The sequence below is a fragment of the Natrix helvetica genome (assembly GCF_964273705.1).
Source record: "Natrix helvetica genome assembly, chromosome: Z".
NCBI classification, from domain to species: domain Eukaryota; kingdom Metazoa; phylum Chordata; class Lepidosauria; order Squamata; family Natricidae; genus Natrix; species Natrix helvetica.
Window position 1 is genome coordinate 42,573,075 of NC_138554.1, and position 23,415 is coordinate 42,596,489.

Genomic DNA, 23,415 nt, shown 5'->3' on the forward strand with positions numbered 1-23,415 from the left:
TAAGGTCCTCAGAGACCACACATTTAGTGGGTGCCACCTACAGAACTGGTGATATCTGACCAGGAGGATCAAGACCAATCCTCTGAATTAGAGGAAGGAGAACTCAAGGAGGCTGAGCTTTCTGACGATGAGGGAAGGGAAACTGACCAAAAAGCCTTTTCAGGACTCTTCCCTCCAGCTCTCTTCCCCTCCTTGCTGTACAAAGCTAAGGCAGCCTCTAAAATTGGGTCTCAGCAGACAACTGCCACTCCCTGGCCAATTGCTGTTAGTGCAGAATCCCTGTATTCTGAACAGACTCTTCCAGCCGAGACAATACCAATGCCAAAGATCTTTGTGGATTTGATCCAACGGCAGTGGGCGGCTCCCACATCGGGTCCAAGTCCCTCAGCCTCAGATAAAAAATTCTTTAATGTCGCCAACGAGTTGGTGCAGTTTCTGTCTGTTCCCCCGATAAATGCTCCAGTGATTGCCCTCTACATACCAGCTCATATGTGAGGGGCTCCAGAGGACGTCCTTAAGCCAGAAGAGAAGAAGGCGGATCTCACTCTGCAAAAAGGACATTAGGCGGCAGCTTGGGCGGTCAAGGCCACCACTACAGCCTTGTTCTTCACCCGACCATGTCTTCTTTGGCTACAAGAACTGCAACAGCGAGTACCTATTTCAGACATAAGAGCCCACAAGGACATTGCAAAACTAGTGGCGGCAGTCCAGTTCACTTCGGATGCAACATTAACTTCCGCCAGATTCACCACCAGAGCCATGGCCTCTTCAGTGGCATCCCGCAGGCTCCTGTGGCTTCAACAATGGCAAGCTGATGCACGCCACAAGTGGAGATTGGCCTCTGCTCCATTCAAGGGCAGCTCTCTCTTTGGGGATGCCTTGGATCCATACCTGGTGAAAAATAAAGAAAAGAGGAAGGTCCTCCCTTCAGCTCCCAAGAAGGGCTTCAATCGCCAGACGCCTTACCCCAGGCATTCCTCCTTCGAGGTCAAGAACTTGGTTTGTCCTTTCGGAACCAGGACTATGGTTTTCGGGGGGCGGACTATGGGAGCCAGGGATATAGACAACAGGGAGGCTACTCTTCCAGGCAGAGGCCCCAGCCAGACAGCTTTCAGCAAAGAAAGTCCTCCAGGCATCCCTTTCATGGAGGGGGGGGCGTTATTATCGCAGAACATAGCCCCTCTGGGGCCAGTTATCCCATTGGAAGTAGGTTAGCATGTTTGCTAATGTGTGGGACACAACTACCTCCAACGTTTGGGTTACATCTACTGTTAGACAAGGGGTTTCCCTTGAGTTCATCTCCAACCCCCCCTAGGATCTTCAGGACCTGCCCGGTCTCCTCCAACCCAGCTCGCAGACGCCTCATGCTGGAGGCGATCCAACATCTCCTCGACATTCGAGCCATCCAACCGGTACCGGCTGAGGAATGCAGGCTGGGGTTTTATTCTACCCTTTTTGTTATACCAAAGGCCTCGGAGAGCCATTTTGGACCTTAAAAAATTAAACAGGTTCATTTGTTATAAGCATTTTAAGATGCATTCTTTGCATTCCATTTTGGGCTCCATCAGACATGGTGATTTTTTAAGTTCAATCAATTTGACGGAGGCATACCTCCACATTCCTATTTTGCCCCAACATAGACAGTTCCAACTTTTTTCCTATTTAGGGCAGCATTTCCAATACACTGCCCTCCCCTTTGGATTGTCATCGGCACCCCGAGTATTTACGAAAGTTCTAGCGGCCTTAGTCGCAGCACTATGGGAGGTGCCCATTAGAATTCACACTTACCTTGTTGATATCCTTATCCAATCTTCGTCCCCTAGACAGGCACGAAGGGATCTGGCATCTGCCATCCAGGCTCTTCAGGATCATGGTTTTTCAATCAACGTTCCCAAAAGCCACTTCCATCCTTCCACCAGGTTGGTGCATTTGGGGGTGTTGATCGACACAATTGAATGCAGGGTGTACTTGTCTCAAGAGAGACAGTACACTCTCAGGGCCTTGGCAGGTCAGACAGCCAGGACACACAGGTGCTCCTTGGCTTCCCTCTCTAAATTACTGGGCACCATGGTGTCAGCCATCGGGATAGTTTCGTGGGCGAGTTTACATTCCAGATGACTCCAATGGTTCTTCTTACCTTTTCAGAGGAGACTATTAAGCTTCCCCTGGCCAATGTGCGCATCCTGGCGGAGGTCACCCGTTCCCTCAGGTGGTGGACATCTCAGGCCATCACGAAGGGCCGTCTGTTCAAGGACTAGGACTCATTGACTGTCACGACAGATGCCAGCCTTTTCAGCTGGGGGGCCACCCTTCAGACACAGGTAGCACAGGACCAGTGGGACCAGGTGGACTGATCCCACAATATAAACTGGCTAGAGTTGAGGGCGGTCCATCTGGCTCTCCGCCAATTTCTTCCATTGGTGGCGGGAAAACTTGTGCTTGTGCTAACGGACAATGTGTCTGCGAAGGCGCACATCAACCAACAAAGGGGCCAAATCACATTCACTCATGGACGAAGCCATGAAGCTGGGTTTTTGGGCCAAGAGGAACTTGCTTTGTCTCACCGTGGAACATATTTCAGGGGTGGTGAATGTGCAGGCAGACTGGCTCAACCGCGAGGTTCTGGACAATGCCGAGTGGCAACTGCACCCCTCGATCTTCCAGGACATAGTGGACGGATTTAGCATGCCGATGATAGATCTATTCGTCACCCCCAACAACAGCCAGCTTCCGCAGTTTTACACTCGGTTCCCAGAACATCGGTCGGAAGGGGTGGATGCCTTGCGATGCAGATGGCCTCCTGGCCTTCTATACGCCTTTCCCCCACTGCTTCTCCTTCCCAGAGTAATCCAGAAAATACTCATGGAGAAGGCCAAGGTGGTGTTGGTCACCCCACACTGGCCACGCAGAGCTTGGTTCGCCGACCTGCAGACACTTTCGGTGGACAGACCCTGGAGGACTCCTCAGGAAAGGATCTCCCTCAGTCAGGGGTCACTGGAGCACCCAGATCCTCAGTGGTTCCAGTTGACTGCCTGGCATTTGAGCGGAGTGTCCTAGGGGGGGACAATTTCTCCTTCAGGGTCATCAAGACGATTCAGGCCGCTAGGCAACCGTCCAGCGACAGAATTTACGACGCCAACTGGAAATCTTTCTGTTCCTGGTGTTCCGGTAAGACATCACAATCCCTCAACTTCTTGAGTTTTTGCAGGATGGATTGGACAATGGGTTAGCGCCCCATACCATCCGGAGGCAAGTGGAAGCCATATCATCTGTTTTGACATGTGGGGGTTCTCCTTCACTGGCTTAGCTGCCTACGGTGTGCCGCTTTCTTAAAGGGGCGTCCAATCTCAAGCCTCCGGCAGTCCACAAGTACCCATCCTGGGATTTTACCAAAGTATTTGACGCTTTAACTAAGGCTCCATTTGAACCTCTGAGGGAATGTGTCTCTCAGATTCTTGACATTAAAGGTCTCATTCCTGGTGGCCATTACTTCCGCTCGATGGATTTCAGAGTTGCAGGCACTTTCAGCCAAGGAGGACTTGTGCACTTTCCATCAAGATAGGGTGGTCTTACGCTTGGATCCTTCCTTCGTCCCCAAGGTGTGTTCCTGCTTCCACAGAATGCAGGAGATTGTCCTACCAAATTTCTGTCCCCATCCTGTGCACCCATTGGAACATAAGTGGCACACCTTGGACGTAAGGAGGGCTCTCAATATTTATTTGAAACACACGTCTGCAATTAGGAAATCTGACGCTCTCTTTGTGTCATTCCAGCCAGCTTCCTTAGGCAGCAAAATCACATCCCCCACCATAGGCAGGTGGTTGAGGGCCTGTATTTCATTGGCTTACCAATTCCAATCTTCACAAGTGCTGGGTAAAATTACCGTGCATTCTACAAGGAGCGCGCCCACCTCAGCAGCATGGGCGGCTCAGGCCTCCCTGCAGGAAATATGCAGGGCTGCTACTTAGGCCACACCTAATGCTTTTATTAAGAATTACAAAACGGATTCCTTTGCATCAGCAGATGCAGCCTTTGGTTTCAGGGTGCTACCGTCAGTGATTAGGGCTGAGACTTCACAGCAACAGTCTTAAACCCACCCTGGGACAGTTACAGCTTTGGTACATCCCAGCCTGGATGCTGCCTCCACCACTAGGGAGAAAGGGCGTTGGTCCTTACCTGAGACGCCTCTTCTCCTAGGGTGGAGGCAGCATCCAGCCCCTCCCAGGACAGAAATTGATCCTTGTTTAGCCTTTCTTGTTACAGTTTTTGCTTGTTACAGTTTTTGCTGGTTACAGTTTTGAAATATATAAAAAATAAAAAAATAAAAAAAAAGTTGTTGTCTTGGTCACTACATGGTGATGTTGGTCAGGGGAGCGATTTATGCGACTGATCTATATATTAGTACCTCAGCAGGAGTGTTCAACTGGATGGCCGGAGTACAGGTATATTGCAACTGAGAACGATGACACACGGGGTCTGGTGTTTTCTTCATCAAAAGCTGGGTCTGCCTAACAATAGGGGCATGGCTTAACAACTTTACCAGACTCAGTCCTCAAGATGAGTGGATGAAGGTTAACCCAGCCTGGACACTGCCTCCACCCTAGGAGAAGAGGCGTCTCAGGTAAGGACCAACGCCCTTTTTCTTATTACGATGTTCTTTTCTTCCAATTCAAAATGGGTAATGCGCTTTCTGTCTTCCCCTATGTTGTGGTTCCACTGGACAGTTACAGTGGTGCTTAAAAAATTGTTTACCCTTTGAATTTTGAATATGATCGAAAACATAATCCTAAAATTAAGTGGACCCAATTAAGCAGATGAATAAAAAATATTGTACTTGCCCATTTATTTATTGAGGAGATAATCCAAAGCTACCTATTTGGGTGTGGCAAAAATTTATAAACCTCTAGGATTATCAGTTCATTTGAAAAGAAAATTAAACTTAAATGTTTCAACCAAAGGAGGACCTGCCTTAGTTAAAGAACAGAATTCTGGATGTAACATCAAGCCTGATCTTCACAACATAAATATGAAGAAGTGTGTCATGGCTCAAACTAAATACATTTCTGAGGACCTCCAAAAAAACAAACCAGTTGCTTACAGTCACCTGACTCTTTCCTCTTTCAAAGTATTTGGACTTTAGTAGTTCACTGCCAGGCAGATCTGTATATAAACCCTCCCAAAAGTGACTGGTTAAGCAAAATGACACCAGGAGAAAGCCATGTCAGTGCTCTCTCAGCGAACCAGTAGTAAACAGGTTAGGAACTCACCACAGGCTTATAGCATAGATAAACTTGAAAACCTATGGACAGAATCTGATAAATAGAGATAAACAAATGCATATAATTTCAATATTCTAGCTGTGGAAAAATACCTATTGGCATTGAGACCCATATCTAATCTTGCCTAGAATTCCCTTTCGGGAGAAGGGGCAGTCTATAAATACGAATAATAAATAATAAATAAATAAATAGAATTCAAAAGAAAACTATTTTCATTCATATATTCTTATCATACATCCTACATTTAAAAAAAATATCTTTACTTGTAAAGCCTGTCCAATAATTAGAATAATCTTGATTGATCTTCACTATCAATTGTGTGTGTGTGAGTGTGTGAGAGAGAGACTTACAGTATATATAAAAGTGACTTAGACCATTTTTCACACTTACGACCATTGCAGCATCCCTATGGTGATGTGATCAAAATTCAGATGCTTGGCAACTGAAATGTATTTATGACTGTTTCAATGTCCTGAGTCTTTTGTGATCTTCTGACAAGCAAAGTTAATGGAGAAGCCAAATTCATTTAATAACTATGTTACTAACTTAACAACTTCAATGATTATTTTAACAGCTGTGACAAGAAAGATCATAAAATGGGTAAAAAAATCACTTAATTATCTTGCTTAGGAATGGAAATTTGGGCTCTATTGTGTAGTCGAGGACTACAGTGTTTGTGTGTGTGTGTGTGCGTGCATGCGCGCATTTTAAACAAAATGTTTAATTCTGTTTGTCCTGTCTGTATTTCTGTAAACCCCTTGAATGGAATTCAGAAACTGTTTAATAACTTTTGCAATGAAATTTCTCCCTTAGGATTCATAAGGCATTATGCAAATTATTATCAAAGTCTATGGAGCTGCACAGGGGGGCACCCAGATGAACTTTCCTTTCAAAGGGGAGATTTGATATACATTATTAGTAAGGTAAGTACTATTATTTATGTATTTATTTGTCTTATTTATAAGTTGTTGAAATCAGCTAGGAGGCAAATAACACAATCACTACACATAGCTAAAATCACAATATAATGTCCAAACAAATAGCTATAAAAAATACACCATGACAAACTAGGAGCTGAATACCTGCTAGAATACCTAGTTTTAATTGTCTTTCTAAATACTAGCAGAGTTGGGGTCAATTCTCTCTTCCAAACCCAAGAGTTAGAGCTACTCACAGATACTCTCACAGAGTGAGAGGCTGTCAGCAGACACTCTCTAGGTGTTCACACTGGTTAGGTAGATGTTGCATGATATAATATGAAGCAGTGCTATGAAGATCCTAAAAAAGATGATAAGTGCTTTGAATTAAGCCTAAAAGCGAATTAGGAGCCATTTCAGTGAATACACTAAATACAGTGAATACATTGAATTCTACACTAATTGATTTGTCCCTTCAGGAGTCTTGCCACTACATTTGGAACTATCTCTAAATGCAGTCCCATATAGAATACATTATAGTGTCTGGCTGTGATAATTAGGGCATGAGTCATCTTGATTAAAGTAGGGGTGTTAATGATGCAAGCAGCTAGAGCTGAGCAAACCCTCTCCCCACCACCACCGTAATTTCTACCTGCTAATTCAGCTGAAGGACTCCCAGATCATATACCAACTCCTTAGCTGGTGACACTACCATATCAAGAGTAATTACTGGGACAATTCTTAAAAAATGCTTTCATGTTTATTAGCAGCAAGTAGCGTAATTTCAGTTTAGTTTTCTTTCTCTTGTTTTATCCCAGTAATATCCTGACCTTCTCCAGGTATCAATGCATGACTTCCACAGCATCTCCACCTCAATCTAGCAATATATAATTGGGCATTATCAGCATACTAATGATCTTTCACCCTGAATCAGCAAATAATTTCTTCCAGTGGTGCATGATTAAATACAGGTGAGAGTATCAAACACTGGAGAACTCCACAATAGACCTTGCAAAAGCTCAATTGCTATTCTCACAGCACCACCAACTAAATCAACTCATAAGGCAGGATTGTAACCACTAAAAATGGTGTCCTCTAATGGATCTTGCAGAATTTCAAGGGAGCTTCATCTGTAATTTGAAAAGAAAGTGATCTGATCATGGCAGAAGAAAGTGTCTATGTCCTCTATCTTCCAGTTACATTTCAACTTCTCTGAAGTCCTTTATTACTATGTGTCAAATATTTGGGTAACTAGGATCCTCCCTCAGGGCATGGAGGTTGGAATCTCCCAGAACCTGCAGCAGTTTTACCATATAGCTTTGTGCCAAAACCAAAAAGATAAACAAAGGGCATATCCAAACTATGAGAGAGCAGGTTGTGATTTCAGCTGTTCTGAACAGGCAAACTGTGATGCAATTTAATTTTAAAGTTCCTGAGATAATTCCAATAATTTTGGGATGGCATACATATTGCATCAGCTGCCCATGACATTCTTCTAATTTATTAGCTCTGCTAATAAACTTGCTGCATAAACAGTACTGTGCAGTTACCATTTTAAGCTCTAAACAGATGTGGATTCCAGTGAAGGGGAAGGTGTATAGTTACAAAATTTGGCAGGAGAGAAAGAAGTAACTGGTTTTATAAATATTAGTGCATTTAGGGATCTTGAGGAAAGGGAAGTATGAAAGAGAACACACATAATTTGTGGAGGAATATATTCATCAATTGCTAGGTTGGCAAACATAAGAAGGATATCAAAAAGGGAAACTATATTCTAGGATGCAACCTTCTTATTTGATTGCAGCTAGTGGTTTTCTGCCATGAGGGTTCTGTAAATAAGTAAAATGAGTAATATCTGCAATACATATGAGTCCTACTATGGACTCACAATAATCATTAAGGAAAATTTTTGAAACTAGAATATATTGAAAACTATAGTTGTATGTAATAAACACACCCATGTCTTTCTGTTCTTCTTTCTACACCCAAATCTCCCTCTCTAGTTCAGAAAGTTGCTCCTGGAAATTCTTCTTTCGTTTCATGTAAATATGCCTGGCAATAGTTTGTCTCTATAGTAGGCTGAGCATGTGTTTTATCACTCAAGAATCACATAGATAATTGAGCTGCTTGATCAGATGTGAGATAGGAGCAAGAAACTGCAGAAATGGAGGATGAAGAATTGGTGGGAATATGAAGTACTTTCTTTACCACAGATATGCAAATGAAGAATGTGTCCTCAGTAAGAATCTAGCTCCAAGAAGCTTGATATCAGATGATAAAAACCCTGACCTATGTAATTACTCATATCAAAGCAATCAAGGAAAAGGAGTAGGAACTTCAGAGCTGACTCTACACAAGAAACACTTCTGTACTGAGGAGGAGTAAGTTCCAGACTTAAGTTTTTTTGGTCCTAATGATTTAGGATTGGTCTTAAAGGTCAGTTCGTTAAGATATAAATTGCTATTACTAGAGTCTAGGTCGTTGATGGCGAAGCTTTTAGACACCGTGCCCAAATTGCGTGCACGTGCATGCCCAAATTGAAAGATTTACACGTGCATGCCTGCGCATGCCTGCGCATGCCTGTGCATTAATGAACATGCCTGCGCATGCCTGTGCATTAATGAACATGCCTGCACATGCATGGACATGCCTGTGCATTAATGAACATGCCTGCGCATGCATGGACATGTGTGCAGGCGCAGCAGAGATCCGAAGACCAGCTGGCTGGCAGGAGGTGGGGCAGTGCGGCAAGAGGTAAGATCTTTTTCTTTCATGAGCTTCTGTTTCATCATTTGCAGGGAAACAGAAGCTCACGAAAAAAATGCCACGGAGATCTGACCCGGGATGATGGTGTAGGTGCCAGCAGAGACAGCTCTGTGTGCCACCTCTGGCACACGTGCCATAGGTTCGCCATCACGGGTCTTGGCTGTCTTCCTCAAGCCCTTTCTAACACTGTAATGTAGACCAGTACTTGCTAGCACCTTAAAGAAGTCACATTTATAAAAACAATGGTTTGGAACAAATTTCAGCTCAGCATGTGGTTACACAGTACTATCAAGGCAATTGGGCTATACATTTTCTAAGCTGAAATTGAAATGCAAGCTTCATATAAGCTTATTTTTTCTTATTTTGTATGATTCCTGGGACTTTTATTGTATAATATATTGACTTTGTATTTTGCTGGGAATGGGGAAGAATAAAGTGATATACTAAATAATGGAGTGACCCAACTTCTATAGTCATTCAAAAGCCTATCCTACTTTCTCTTCCTTGTACTATGTAGTGTATGGAGTATATTTCATAACATTTAGTTATGAAGTTCCTCTAGATAAATAAAGAAATAAAAAAAACAGATTTGCTTTCCCCCCTCATGGCTGCAAAATTTTGGTGATAGGACATTTCTTTATAAACTTTCTTAATCCTAGAGGAACCCTTGAAATAATGTTGCATTAAATAGCAAAAAAAATATAAATATTCCACAATATAATTCTTCTTTAATCTACACCAGGGGTGTCCAAACTTGGGAACTTTAAGACTTGTGGACTTCAACTCCCAGAATTCCCCAGCCAGGCTGGCTGGGGAATTCTGGGAGTTGAAGTCCACAAGTCTTAAAGTTCCCAAGTTTGGACACCCCTGATCTACACAATCCACAACAGCAAAGTAACAGGCTAATAACTGAGTTACAGTGCATAAAGATAGCACAGTGGCATCAAGAGTTAAAAATGCTGGAGTAAGGTTGTACTTCTTTGTTCTTTACATGCTTTCCCTTACATTGTAGCCAGGTTGTCCAGGAGACATTAATTTCATTTCGATGAAAATTTCATTTTGATGAAATTTTACAGCAGATACCACCTCACAGACACAAAAATCAACATATCACATAAACCAAAATTTCTCTATAATACTTTATATGAAGTTGCTCAAATGCAAATGTGGAATTTTGCCCAGAAGCCACAGTTGGCAGTGACTTTTTGAACACATTTTTTTTTTAAATAAAAAAGGATAGTTTCCCAAATTTACTCAATTTTAAAATAGGAGGGACATTTAAGTTTTATTGAAAATCTTGTAACAGAGGATAGAAGTATTTCTCTCTAATTCTTTGTGAGGAACAAAGACATCTTAAATTCATTAATATCGATATGAATGCTTCTTATTCTTTGGGATCCTTGCAACTACTTGTTGGAAATATTTTAACAATTTTACAGTTCTTACAATTCCAGGGGATGAACCATTTCAAATAATGCTTTTTAATAATCCAGCTTCAACTTGTATTCAAAATGTACTTTCACGAATATGTCATCACAAAATGCAATCTTAAACCCTCCCATATTTATAATATTAACTTGTATATTAAACGTAATGCTGCAAGAAAGACATTTTTATCATGTAGATCAATGTTTCTCAGCCTTGGTAACTTTAAGATGGTGGACTTCAACAAACTGACTGGAAAATTATGGGAGTTGAAGTTCACTCATTTTAAACTTACCAAGGTTGAGAAATAGACACTGTAGGTCTTCATGTTGCCTTCCTGCCTTTCTTATCATAGCACCCAATAATATGACCTGGTTTTAATTTCTTTGAATGGAGCTCTATCACCTCCTTCATTGGGAATAACTAAGTGCACCTGAGTGTTTTCCTTTCAAAAATGATTTTATGAGGCAGTAGTGCTCACCTATGATTATTGAAGAAGCAAAGGTAAAATAAAGCTTGGCGGGGTTGCTGAGGGTGGCAAGCAAGTGGATTGGGAGAAGAAGAGAAGAAGGTGTTCGAAAAGCCTGTTCACTCAGCTGCATTTTAATTTCCTTCTCAATCTTGTCCCAATTAATTTTGCAAAATTAATCTTGCCGAAGCAAGTGTGACAAGAGGCGCCGAGGCTTGCTTTTTCTTTTCTTTTCTTTAAAAAAACGCAGTACGGTTGCTGTGCCTTGAACATGAAATAGTAGCTAATATAAAAATCCATCTGGTGTTATTTGGAATGCATGTGTCTGCTGCTAAGGTCCTGGCTGACATTTAATGCATCAGCCATGGGGAGATGGGATTTTGGGATGGGAAAGAAGGGGGGGAGGCATAGTTGGCTATGATTCAACAGCAAATAGGAAAGTCTTGTTCAAATATGGTATGTAGTAAGGGGGGGGGGCTGACTAAATTAACCTTGTATATTTACTATAACTTTAGATTTTATGAAAGGTTTCTTTTCAGCATTAATGTAAACCCATAATGATGATGATGATGATGATGATGATGATGATGATGATCCCACTATCAGTAATCTTAAAAAAATGAAATTAGGCTACCAAACAGCCAAAGAAGCTGAAAAAAATTCGTATGTATTATATATGGATGATTTGAAACTATGGAAAGTCAGAAATAGAAATCCAATCACTGACAAACACAGTCTGAGTATTCAGCACCGATATTTCAATGCAGTTTGGCACAGAAGAATGTGCCACTGTATCCATAAAAAGGGGCAAAATCACTGCGTGTGAGGGAATTGAAATGCCCAATGGCCAACTAATTAAATGCAATGAAAATGAAGCCTACAAATACTTAGGCATTCTGCAGTTGGATAACATCAAACATGGAGAAGTAAAAACTATTGTCAGGAGAGAGTACACCAACAGAGTTAGGAAAATTTTGAAATCTAAATTAAATGGTGGAAATACAATCAAGGCCATAAATACCTGGGAAATACCAGTTATAAGATACACAGCTGGTATAGTTAACTGGACACAAGCTGATTTGGACATTTTGGACCGAAAAACCAGGAAACTAATGACAATGCACTACAGTTTACATCTACAGTTTACATCCACGTCCAGGTGACACTGATAGACTATACCTACCCCGAAAATCAGGTGGCAGAGGATTATTACAAGTGAAGCAAATAGTTGAAGAAGAAAAACATGCACTGGCTGATTATTTAAAAGAAAGTCAAAAATATCTATTAATCGAAGTAAAGAACAAAAATCTACTGAAGGCCCAACAGACGAAACAAGAATACAGAAAAGATGTGATAAAATCAAGAATGGAAAGTTGGCAGAAAAAAGCATTGCATGGTCAATTTCTGGAAAAAATAAAAGATAAAGTGGACAGTGAAAAAACTTGGTTATGGTTAACAACAGACTGGTTGAGAAAAATAAGGTTACAATCATAGACATCGCAATACCAGGTGATAGCAGGGTCAACGAGAAGGAACATGAAAAAATCGCAAAATACCAGGACTTAAAAATGGACATCATACCAATATCCTTTTAAATAGTATGCATCTGTATCAAAAAGGAGATTATTCCAAATGTAGCCATTTCGTTAGAATAAAAAAAAAAACCATTAAGTGAGCTAGGATGCATTCTAACTAAACTGAATCCAATCCAATATTTAATATTTGAGGACAGGTAGAAAAAAATATTTCCCAAGTCCTCTGATCCTTAATGCTTGCCTTTCTACCAAATAGTAGAATTTTTAAAGACAAATCAAAGTATAAGATATAAAAGTTATATTTGGCAAAAAATTGGGAATAATAAAATAATAATGCATTATTACTTATTTTATAAAATAAATATTTAAATAAAAAATAAGTATTCAAATCCTGAAATATATTGACTTTTTCCATCTCTATCTGGATGTCATTTGTCCATGTTAATGTGACATAAACAGTGTACCTTCTTATAATGATGATTTTAATTTTGCATTACTGACACAAAAAATGCAAAATTAGAATATAGCTACCATGGTTTGATAATTTTCTGATTGTTAAGAGTTTTTATTTTATTTTATATTATAATTTCCTTTAACAACTTCATATTCAGTCTCCATCTAAAAGAACCATTATACCTTTTGAAAGTTAAAGTCACTGTGGAGAGGACTTCCTGTTTCCAAAGGCGACCGGTGTTGGTCCGCTGTTCGCTTCTCCGGTGGGCTCCTTTTAGGAGCACAGGGGGTCTTGGAGAGACCACCTGCCAAAGGGCCACTTGCTGGAACCCCCCGTATAGGTGGGGGGGTCTTCAGTTTCGCCTTAGGAGCCGGGGAGCGTAGGGGGTGCATAACAGCACCTTCGCTGAATGGATTCCGGAAGGAAAGAGTTAACTACATGCAGCGGCTGAAGTGCTAGAGGTGAGAAATTCATTCCAATCTCCTTAATTGCTTTCAACTGACGAGTAGCGGCTTTTTTTACAAGTTGTGGATTCAATCTGTTTGAAGTAGGAAGATTGGAGGGGGGTTGTTTTTTTTCCTTCTACCCCTCTCAGGCAAAGCGGCATTTGGACAGTCTCTCAATCTCGGAATGGAGATAGAGAGCAAAAATTGAATTAGCCACTTGAACTAACTATGTGAAAAGATTTATATCATAATTGCAAGAGCTGATTGCTGAGTTATTTTGAAAGTTTTATGGAAGTTTTTAATGTTCTGCTCCTGGTCCCGGGGAGGAGCCAAGATGGCCTTCTTCCTTCTTCTTCTTCACACTTATAAATGAAGTCTGCCTTTTGAAACTACCTTTGAAGAAAGTCTGGCTTTATATTATCCCCCCTTAAGGACTCTTGGAGCCTCTCCTATTACGTAGTCTTTCTGGATTTGGACTATTTGGTTTTCTTTTTTTTTTTTCTGAGTGACTTCCTGGCTTGGAACTGTGACAGAGGGTTAATTTTCACTTTTGGATTTGCCTGTCTTCTCGGACTCATTCGGCTGCGCGCTTCACAGAGGCCATTTCTTTTGCAAAAGATCTTTACTCTTTCTGAACTTAGACAATGGGCGCCAAAAAATCACCTACAGGCAAAGCAGCCTCGGCACCAACTTCTACTGTATCCAGTCCAACGATTCAACAGACAAAAATTTCATCATTTTTACAAGAAAAGACTGGAGAAAGTTCAAAGGATTTATCTGTTACTCAAATGTTTCAAGCTATTATGCAGGGTCAAAATGAGTTGAAAAAGGAGGTAGCAGATTTTAGAGATGAGCTTTAAAATGTGCAGCAACAAATAACAGAAAATAAACAGAGAATTGGGGTGCTAGAGGAGGGTGTGGCTGGAGGAGGTTAAGGCAGTCCAAAATATAGAATTGGAAAATTTTATGGCAAAGATAGAACTTGAAAGAATGTCCTTCTTTCTCAGATTCCAGAACCTACCGGAGACAGAAGATGAAGATCTTAAGGATATTATGAGTACAATTTTAGCAGAATATATTGAAAGAGATAAAGAACAGTTGTGGTGGGATATGGATCTGGTTTATAGGATTAATTCAGTATATGCCAGAACACATAATGTTCCAAGGGAAGTACATGTTAAATTTCTTAGGAAGACCACGAGGGATGAGATTCTAGGGGCTCACAGGGGGGAACCACTAAAATATAAAAATAAAGAAATTGCCATTCTTAAGTAAATTCCAAAAAAAAAATAAGAGATAAGAGGAGGAAGTATTCCTCCTTATCAAAGAAATTATATAATAAGGGAATTTGGTTTAGATGGTTATTGCCAGAAGGAATGCTGATCTTCTGGGAGGGAAACAGAATTAGAATTAACACAGTCATGGAGGCAGAAGCCTTCATTAAAAAATATAGTGCCCTCCTAGAGGACGGAAATATAAGAAGTAGTGAAAAGGTGACAAAACACAAGACATGGAGGAGGGAGGGGCTGCGGCTCCTCCTGGGCACAAGGGGAAGGGAACAATAACAGAAAGACTCGGGTATATCTGGAATATCATTTTAATTGTTGATATATTAGAAAGTGGCAAAAGAGATGATTGAACAAATGGTTGGTACAATGTATAATAAGATGCTGTTTCTGCTTATCTTTTATCTTTTGGGGTTTTTTTCTTCTGTAAAAAGTTGTGAGAATTGGAGAGATTCCTACCTCTGGCACGATGGAGCTGCCCCAAAAAAGTTTTTTTTTATATCCACCTACCCTTTTCCCCAAAAAACTTTAAAAACCAATAAAATTCTTTTGGTAGAAAGTTAAAGTCACTGCATTCTGATCCAAAATTATATTTGGTAACATCTATGCTTTTAATAGCCAATATCTATACCCAAATCAAATGTATTCTTGAAAAAGAGATATGTCTTTCAGAAAAACCACAATCTTTTTTTGGATCTATTTTTTCTATGTTTTTTTAAAGAAATCACATATTGTTTTAACTTTTTCAAATAATGATATATATTTTTACTTTTAGAAGCATTTGCTGCATTTGCATTCTACAGTCAGCAATAATGCCTAATTTGGCAATACTTAAAAAGTCAATCCCTATTGCTCCCAATGTAGAATCCTCTTCAGAATTTTGTTGTATCTGTTGTAGCATTTGTTTAGTTGCATATGTAGTTGTCACTTCCGTTGTATTTCATCCAATTCTTTAAATTTTCCCAAAATATCTCTTGTTTTCTGCACAGAGTTCAGTTTAAAAGGAAAAATCACTCTTTCTCATCCAGATGGAATCTTCTGCTTAAGTTTATAAGGGGAAAAAACATCTATTCACTTATACAGTATTGTAGTTGGAATTTACTTAAGAAAAATCACCTTACCAATCCCCAATCTAGTATTAAAATGCTGCTGCACACTTTGATTTCTATTATTTTTCCTTACAAACTGCACAAGGATCTCTTGGAACGTTTCTTAATTTTGCAAAATATGTATTAATCATATAAACTTTATTAGTCTCCATCACAGTGTCATCTTCCCCCCAACCCAGGAAATTAGACAGGCTTAACAAGCTTTTGTTTTATATCTTCTCCATGTTTTTTAAGGAATTGCTTCTGTCTTGCTTCCCAAAACTTCCACTATGTTGGTAATTTGTCTTAGATCTCCAACTAATTGTCCTACAGATTTTTCAATCTTATTGACTTCTTCTTTCCTATCTTTTTTACAAATCCTATTTCTATTTCCTGTTTCTTTTGCCAAATTGCCCAAACATTTTCTGCAACAAATCTGGTGAAATAGCTTTCTCAAGTGAACCTCTCCTTCCTTCTCATAAATTTGAAGCTTTTCTGTGATTGCCATGATGAGAAGGGAAGGTTATCAATTACACTTTAAATGTATACAGTACTCTTATCTTTAAACTTTCTCCCTATTAAATCTCTGTGGTTATAGTCACACAATCTCTTAGATATTATTTATCAATGGCCACAAATAACTTAAAAATAGCTTAGGATCAGTAAAAAAACATTCCTTATACAGTAAGGTTCATTTGAGTCTCTGTGATTCATCTAAGCTCTTGGCCACTGGAAAACATCATTCAAAAATCAGCAGAAAACTAGGACATGTTAGCCATTGACCAATTTAAAAGGAAGAAGCAAAGCAATCTCCTATGCTTGAAGTTGAGTAGATTTTTGTTTTTTAAGATTCCCAATCAGTGGCATTTCAGACAGGTTGTATGACTTAAAATGGATTTTGCTTCAGTTTGGGTCATAGTCTTACGACAAAACTGTCTTTGGCTCAACATCTCCAAGTAGGTAGCGTATATAATTACTGTAGGCATCCTTGGTAAAACCCAGCCTTGATAAGGAACTCCTAGCATTTTTACCTAATGTGATCATTAAGATCTCAGAATTATATTGCTTGTTTTAGGAAAGGCATGCAAATGTTTGACAATATCACGTGCTTCAGTTTTGGTTTGATATTTTCCCCCTTTAAATAATGTTATTCATTCCTTTTTATTGCTGAGGTTCCAGCATTAAAACCTGGACAATTTCACTGAGCACAGCTAAGCTGGAGGTGTTAAGCCATCAGCATATCTCTTGTGCCATTGATAATGCTGTTCTGGAGCTCCTCACTAGCACCATTAAGAGAACAGTCAGTGGTTATGCTCAACAACCTGAGTCAACTTGCATTCTCAGGTGCTTTTAAATGACACTGAGGGCTTGTAGCAAAGCTTGCCAGTGTTGGCAGCTAGGCTTGGCCCTGGTGTTACCAGATGTCCCTGACATCTTTTTTTCTTTAAAGAACCTTCTCTTTCATTTTCTCCTTACACTGCTTACAACTGCATTGCATTAAGAGTTGCTTAGTACAACTATGACCTGCTCTGCATTCCTCCAGGTAATTTTACAATTAAAAAAACAGTTTGATATATTGCTATAAGTGTTCGTTTCTATATCTTTCAGGGAGTTCAATAACGCTTTACAAATCACTCATTCAGATATCAATGTCTGGCATCTATTACAACGATTATGAACTAGAAAGGAACCAGAGTATTACTGGCACAGAGTGATGAGGCTTATGAATTAGGCAAGCAATGATTTCCCTACAGGTATCCAGTGTACCTACAGTATGTCTAAGGAATTTATTAATATCACATGCAATTGACTTCAGCCAAGCCCTCAGAATTGTAAAGACTTGAGGGCTCAAATCCTGGGAATTACAAAATAGATCCCTGTAGTTTTCTTGGCAGCATTTTGTTACTATTGCTTTCTTCTGTTTGCCACCCCTTAACTCACAGATACCCTTCCCAGTTTAGCTCACAGCTCTGGTATTTCCTGATGGTCTCCCATCCAGATACTAAATCATACTTTATTTAGATTTTTAGGATCAGCTGAAATTTGGCATTATAATTTCCAGGGGACATTTTTAAAGAAAGAAAAAATCAGAGCAAAGCAATTAAGGGAGAATATATTCTTCCAAAATTCCCCAGTTCTTATAGCCATCATTGAGACATCATTGAAACAATGTAAGTTCATCTTCATTATCATTATTTTATGATATTTGGATGACTTTAAAAACAGTCTTTCTCACTATTTGGGATACTATCAATGGCTGATGGGTTCTACCATGAATACACTTCTAAGTATGTTTTCTTTTTAACTATGTACCCTAAAGAACATAGTTAAATGAATCTGGGTGGCAGGAGTGGTTGCAGTTCAATGCCTGGTTGCACTTATTTGCTTGATATCATATGTGGAATAGTTTTCAATCACATATTTCATGCATGTTTACGGGAGTGGCTGGAAACTTTTTAGTCAAAAAGATGTTCTTCATAAATCAGGATGGCTTTTGAATATCTTTGTAAATTGTTGCATGACTTGCTTGAATGGTCTAGAACAGAGATATCAAGCTCGCAGCCCATGGGCTAGAGGCATCATGTGCTAGCCCCACCCCCACCCCATTTAGCAAAGGGGGGAAACTCCTCATACATCATGTGATGCCGCCGTGATGCCATGAGTTTAACACCCCTGGTCTAAAATGTGTTGTTCTGGAGAGCTATTTAGTGTGTCAAAAGATATTTTTTTATTCCATCAGAATTCTTAGAAGTAGCAGTCTGCATTTTGTTAAGTAATCTTTTGTATGGTCAGAGACTGATAAATGGGTCATTATGTTTTGTGGCAAGCAGATGGTGTGGCCTTCATCTCTTTTCCCATTGTATGATTCTGTATATCATATATTGGAAGGCTCCTGATTGTCGTTCCAAGCTACTCTTATTTTTTTAATAATCTTATCCTCAAAGGAATAAAACAGTCCAACCTATCAAAAACAGCACCACAAAAATCAGATTAGGGACACAAGTTGAAATACGGAAGAAAATGATAAGTGAGCACCTGTCTATCCTAGACGAGTTCAAGTCACCAGGAACGGATGGATTACACCCCAGGATTCTGAAGGAACTAGCAGATGAGATCTCAGAACTACTGAACTCTATCTTTCAGAGATCCTGGCGCACTGGGGAACTACCAGAGGACTGGAAAAGAGCTGATGTGGTTCCCATCTTCAAAAAAGGAAAAAAAGTAGATCCAGGAAACTACAGACCTATCAGCCTGGCCTCAATACAGGGAAGATTCTGGAAAAGATAATCAAGCAATGAATTAGCGAACACCTAGAAGTAAACAAAGTAATAGCCAAAAGCCAACATGGGTTTGTCAAAAACAGATCATGCCAGACTAATCTAATTGCATTTTTTGACAAGGTGACAAAATTAGTGGACCAGAGGAATGCCATCAATATAGTTTACTTGGGCTTCAGTAAGGCATTTGATAAGGTAGACCATAACCTACTACTAGATAAAGTAGAAGAATGTGGGTTAGACAGCATCACCACCAGATGGATTCGTAACTGGCTGACCAACTGCACTCAATGTGTAATCCAGTGGTGGGTTGCAGGCGGTATGCCCTGGTACGGGCATACCGGAGCACCGGGTACCATTCTGGTACGGTGCTCTGGAGGGCCCATCCACTCGCCTGAGCTCCTTACCTGTCCTTTAAACCTATGGCGCTTCTGCGCAGATGCATGGTGCATACGGTGCCTGCGCAATGCTCCGCCGAGCAGCTGGATGTGCATGCTGCAGGCGTGAGCGCGGACACCATGTGCATCCATGTGGATGACGCCAGGCCCGTTCCAACTGTACCCATTGGAACGGGATCCGGAACCCACCACTGGTGTAGTCCTCAATGGAATTGTATCTACATGGAGGGAAGTGTGCAGTGGAGTACTCCAAGGCTCTGTTTTAGGCCAGTACTCTTCAACATCTTCATCAATGATTTGGATGAGGGAATAAATGGGGAACTCATCAAATTTGCAGATGCCACCAAGCTGTCAGGAATAGCCAACACTCCAGAAGATAGGCTTAAGATACAAAAGGATCTTGACAAACTTGAACATTGGGCACTATCTAATAAAATGAAATTCAATGGTGAAAAGAGTAAGGTTCTACATTTAGGCAAGAAAAACAGAATGCGCAGGTACAATATAGATGGTACCTCGCTCAGTAGTAGTAACTGTGAAAGGGATCTTGGAGTCCTAGTGGACAACCATTTAAATATGAGCCAGCAGTGTGCAGCAACACAGTTCTAGGCTACATAAACAGAGGGATAGAATCAAGATCACATGAAGTGTTAATACCACTTTATAATGCCTTGGTGCCACACTTGGAATACTGCATTCGGTTTTGGTTGCCACGATGTAGAAAAGATGTGGAGACTCTAGAAAGAGTGCAGAGAAGAGCAACAAAGATGATTAGGGGACTGGAGACTAAAACATATGAAGAACAGTTGCAGGAACTGGGTATGTCTAGTTTAATGAAAAGAAGGACTAGGGGCGACATGATAGCAGTGTTCCAATATCTCAGGGAGTCAAACTATTCTCCAAGGCACCTGAGGGTAGAACAAGAAGCAATTGGTGGAAACTGATCAAGGAGAGAAGCAACTTAGAACTAAGGAGAAATTTCCTGACAGAACAATTAATCAGTGGAACAGCTTGCCTCCAGAAGTTGTGAATGCCCCAACTCTGGAAGTCTTTAAGAAGATGTTGGATAACCATTTGTCTGAAATGGTAAAGGGTTTCCTGCCTAGGCAGGAGGTTGGACTAGAAGACCTCCAAGGTCCCTTCTGCTATTGTATTGTATTGTAAAATCCTCAGCCAGCCATCAAAAATTTAAAAAAATAGTATTATTCAAGAAACTGGGTGTTTGTATTTTGAGACAATTTTCCATGACAAAATTGTGAATGTGATATATCTGAAATGTAAAAGGAAAACAACAGATAAAATTTAAGGATGATACTCAGACCATTCCTATCATCTCTATAACAACCATGCTGGCTGGGGAATTGTAATTCAACACTAGAGGGCACCAATTTAAGGAACTCAGAATGCCACTGTTCTGCAGTCATAGAACATCCTTTTTTCCTACCCCATAAATCAAAATAGAAGATTTTTATATTTGAATAATTATTTCAAAATTGATCTTTCTGTCGTCTGTCTGCCTGCCTGCCTGCCTGCCTGCCTGCCTGCCTGCCTGCCTGCCTGCCTGCCTGCCTGCCTGCCTGCCTGCCTGCCTGCCTGCCTATCTATCTATCTATCTATCTATCTATCTATCTATCTATCTATCTATCTATCTATCTATCTATCTATCTATCTATCTCTATCTCTCTGTTGGAAGTGATAAGACAAACAAAACATTCCAGTGTTATTAATTCTGAACTGTTGCTTTAAAGTACAATCCTATTTCCATAGATCCTGAAGTGAAAGGAGGAGGCGGGTGACATCTAGTGGTCTTTTTGTGGAATGTGAGGAGTCAGATGCAAAGAGAAAGGGGGGGGGGGGAAGGCAGGAGTGAAAGAATGATCAGATGATGCTATGAACCTTCATTTCAACTAAGACCATTTTGGCAAGTGGCTTTTAAAAACCCACATATATTTCCTCTTCCTTCTACCTATACCCCCATCGTGTCATTCTTAATAAGCTGCATTGCAATGAAAAGATGGCTAGGATATTGGGTTTTTTTTCCATTAATAACTCCCATGGGGACAGGAGACTATAGAATCAGAAATGCTTGGGAATAGATTCTGAGGTCAGCTAGAAGGCAACGGTCATACACCGGTCAAATTCAGGCTTAAGGCTATTTCCCCACCCATGTTCCCCTCCTCAGAGAGCTTCCCCTATCATAGCCCCCTTCATCTTCACCTTCAGACAAGAACCAACCATCCAGAAATAAACCCCCTAGACAATTCATTTCTTCCATGTAATTTTCTACACATAGTTTTCTATAACAACATAAAGGTTATATAGTGCCAGAATGGGCAAAGATGAAATAATGTAACCCCACCCCAGTAATAACCCATCGATGTCCTATGGGTGTGGCATTCTAAAATTAATATCTGTCTATAACATTGAAATCCCCTTCTTTCCCTTTAATTCCAGTTTTGTTTTATGCCATGAACAGTAAGTTGACTATTCTTCTGAAAAATATAAGCATTCTTATTATTATTTTTGCCTCCAAAATTATCAGATTATCCAACTGTATTTAAGAAGAGGAATGCTATTTACTCCATACATGTTAACTGATCCAGAAGAAACACCCTTCACTAGGTTTACATTTTTACAAATGTGGCCCTGGTCAGCCACTCCCTTTAACATGAAAGGAAGACCATTGAAAAAATGGGGAATCCATGTTTTTATCCATGTTTTTTCCTGATTACAACTATATCATGACGTTCAAAAATATGAAATAATCTTCAGAATATTCATTTTCAAAGTCTCACATAGCTTCTATCTGTTTCATGCTGATGTCAAAGCCTATACTTTCAGCTATCTTGGATATACTGTACATTTCATTGGCATTCAAATAATAAGTAACAAAGCTATACAACACACATGCAAATGATATTGTATATTAATTAATATGGAGAAACTACCACCACCTGCTATTATAATCATTAATTTGGATTGTAGCCCCCATTTCACTAATAAGAAGCACAGAAAGTCTCGGGGAAAATCTATCCTTTATTATTTGGCTTTGACAGAGGGCTTAAAGCCTGTTAAAACTAATGTCCCATCTATGATCTTCAAGTATGAACTCTAGGTCAGGGATGGCCCTATCATGAGGCAATGAAGTAACAGATTTTAGTTACCATTAAGGATGGCTGGGTGTGATATTTATAGGTCTTACATATTGAGGAAATCTCTGCCTTCTAATGAGTAAGATACGTGTTTAAGTGGTTTGTCCTTTTTTTCATTCCCTAAACCCTATATCCTTTGAGTTGGAATAGAATACCAGAATCCAGAAAATTATTGATGTGACTTTTTCTGAAGTTTTCCTTTTGTCTCCAGAGAAAATGGAATTGATCTCAGCTGGTTAAAACTATGCCAAATTTTGTCTATTATGTTATCCTTTTCCAATAACACACAAACATCTTAATATCCAGATATTGTAAGGATTTCTTGTTATTTCTAAACACAATCTTTCATTTAAAGATCTCTTCTAGACTATAACAGTGCCTTATATAATAAGAGACTTTTCTTTCAGTCAGTTCATTTCTAAATTTTCTTCTTCGTTGTGGTAGGTAATCTTTAGTTTTGTATCTCAAATGCAAAACCATGCACAATTTTCTTGTGTTAATGCAATATTTAGATATAATATATGTATAGTTGCACATATGCAATTCCACCACCCTGTTTATTTTATGCAGAAATTTATCATGGACCCTGTAAAAGTCTTTATTCTTTGTCAGAGATAATAATAAATGCACTGCTAAAGACAGTAGTTTAATTCCTTATACCTCCCAATCTGGCACAGAATAAACTCCATTCATCTCTGAGTAATTTTTTATCACATAAATCTTTAAAACGAATCATTGTAGGCTGTTGAGGCTGAAATATTGCAAATTTATTGGTTATGCTAGTGTATGTAGTGGATTCAATGCATTTCCATTTGAATATATTATCAAGGAAAATATGTGTCTTTAAATGTGACATTCCTTCCATTTTCCAAAAGCAGGTTTATAACAAGCTCTTGGCTAGAATCATCTTTGCTTTTATTAG

At 39.8% G+C, this 23,415-nt stretch overlaps 1 protein-coding gene across 1 annotated transcript in view; it reads left to right on the forward strand.

Moving 5' to 3' along the window:
- Window positions 1–23,415, forward strand: part of SKAP1 (src kinase associated phosphoprotein 1) — a 489,348-nt gene that overhangs the window by 432,503 nt on the left and 33,430 nt on the right. The window contains exon 11 of the mRNA XM_081971397.1: window positions 6,093–6,202. Coding sequence (XP_081827523.1) covers window positions 6,093–6,202 — 110 coding nt within the window. The remainder of the gene's footprint in view (window positions 1–6,092; window positions 6,203–23,415) is intronic.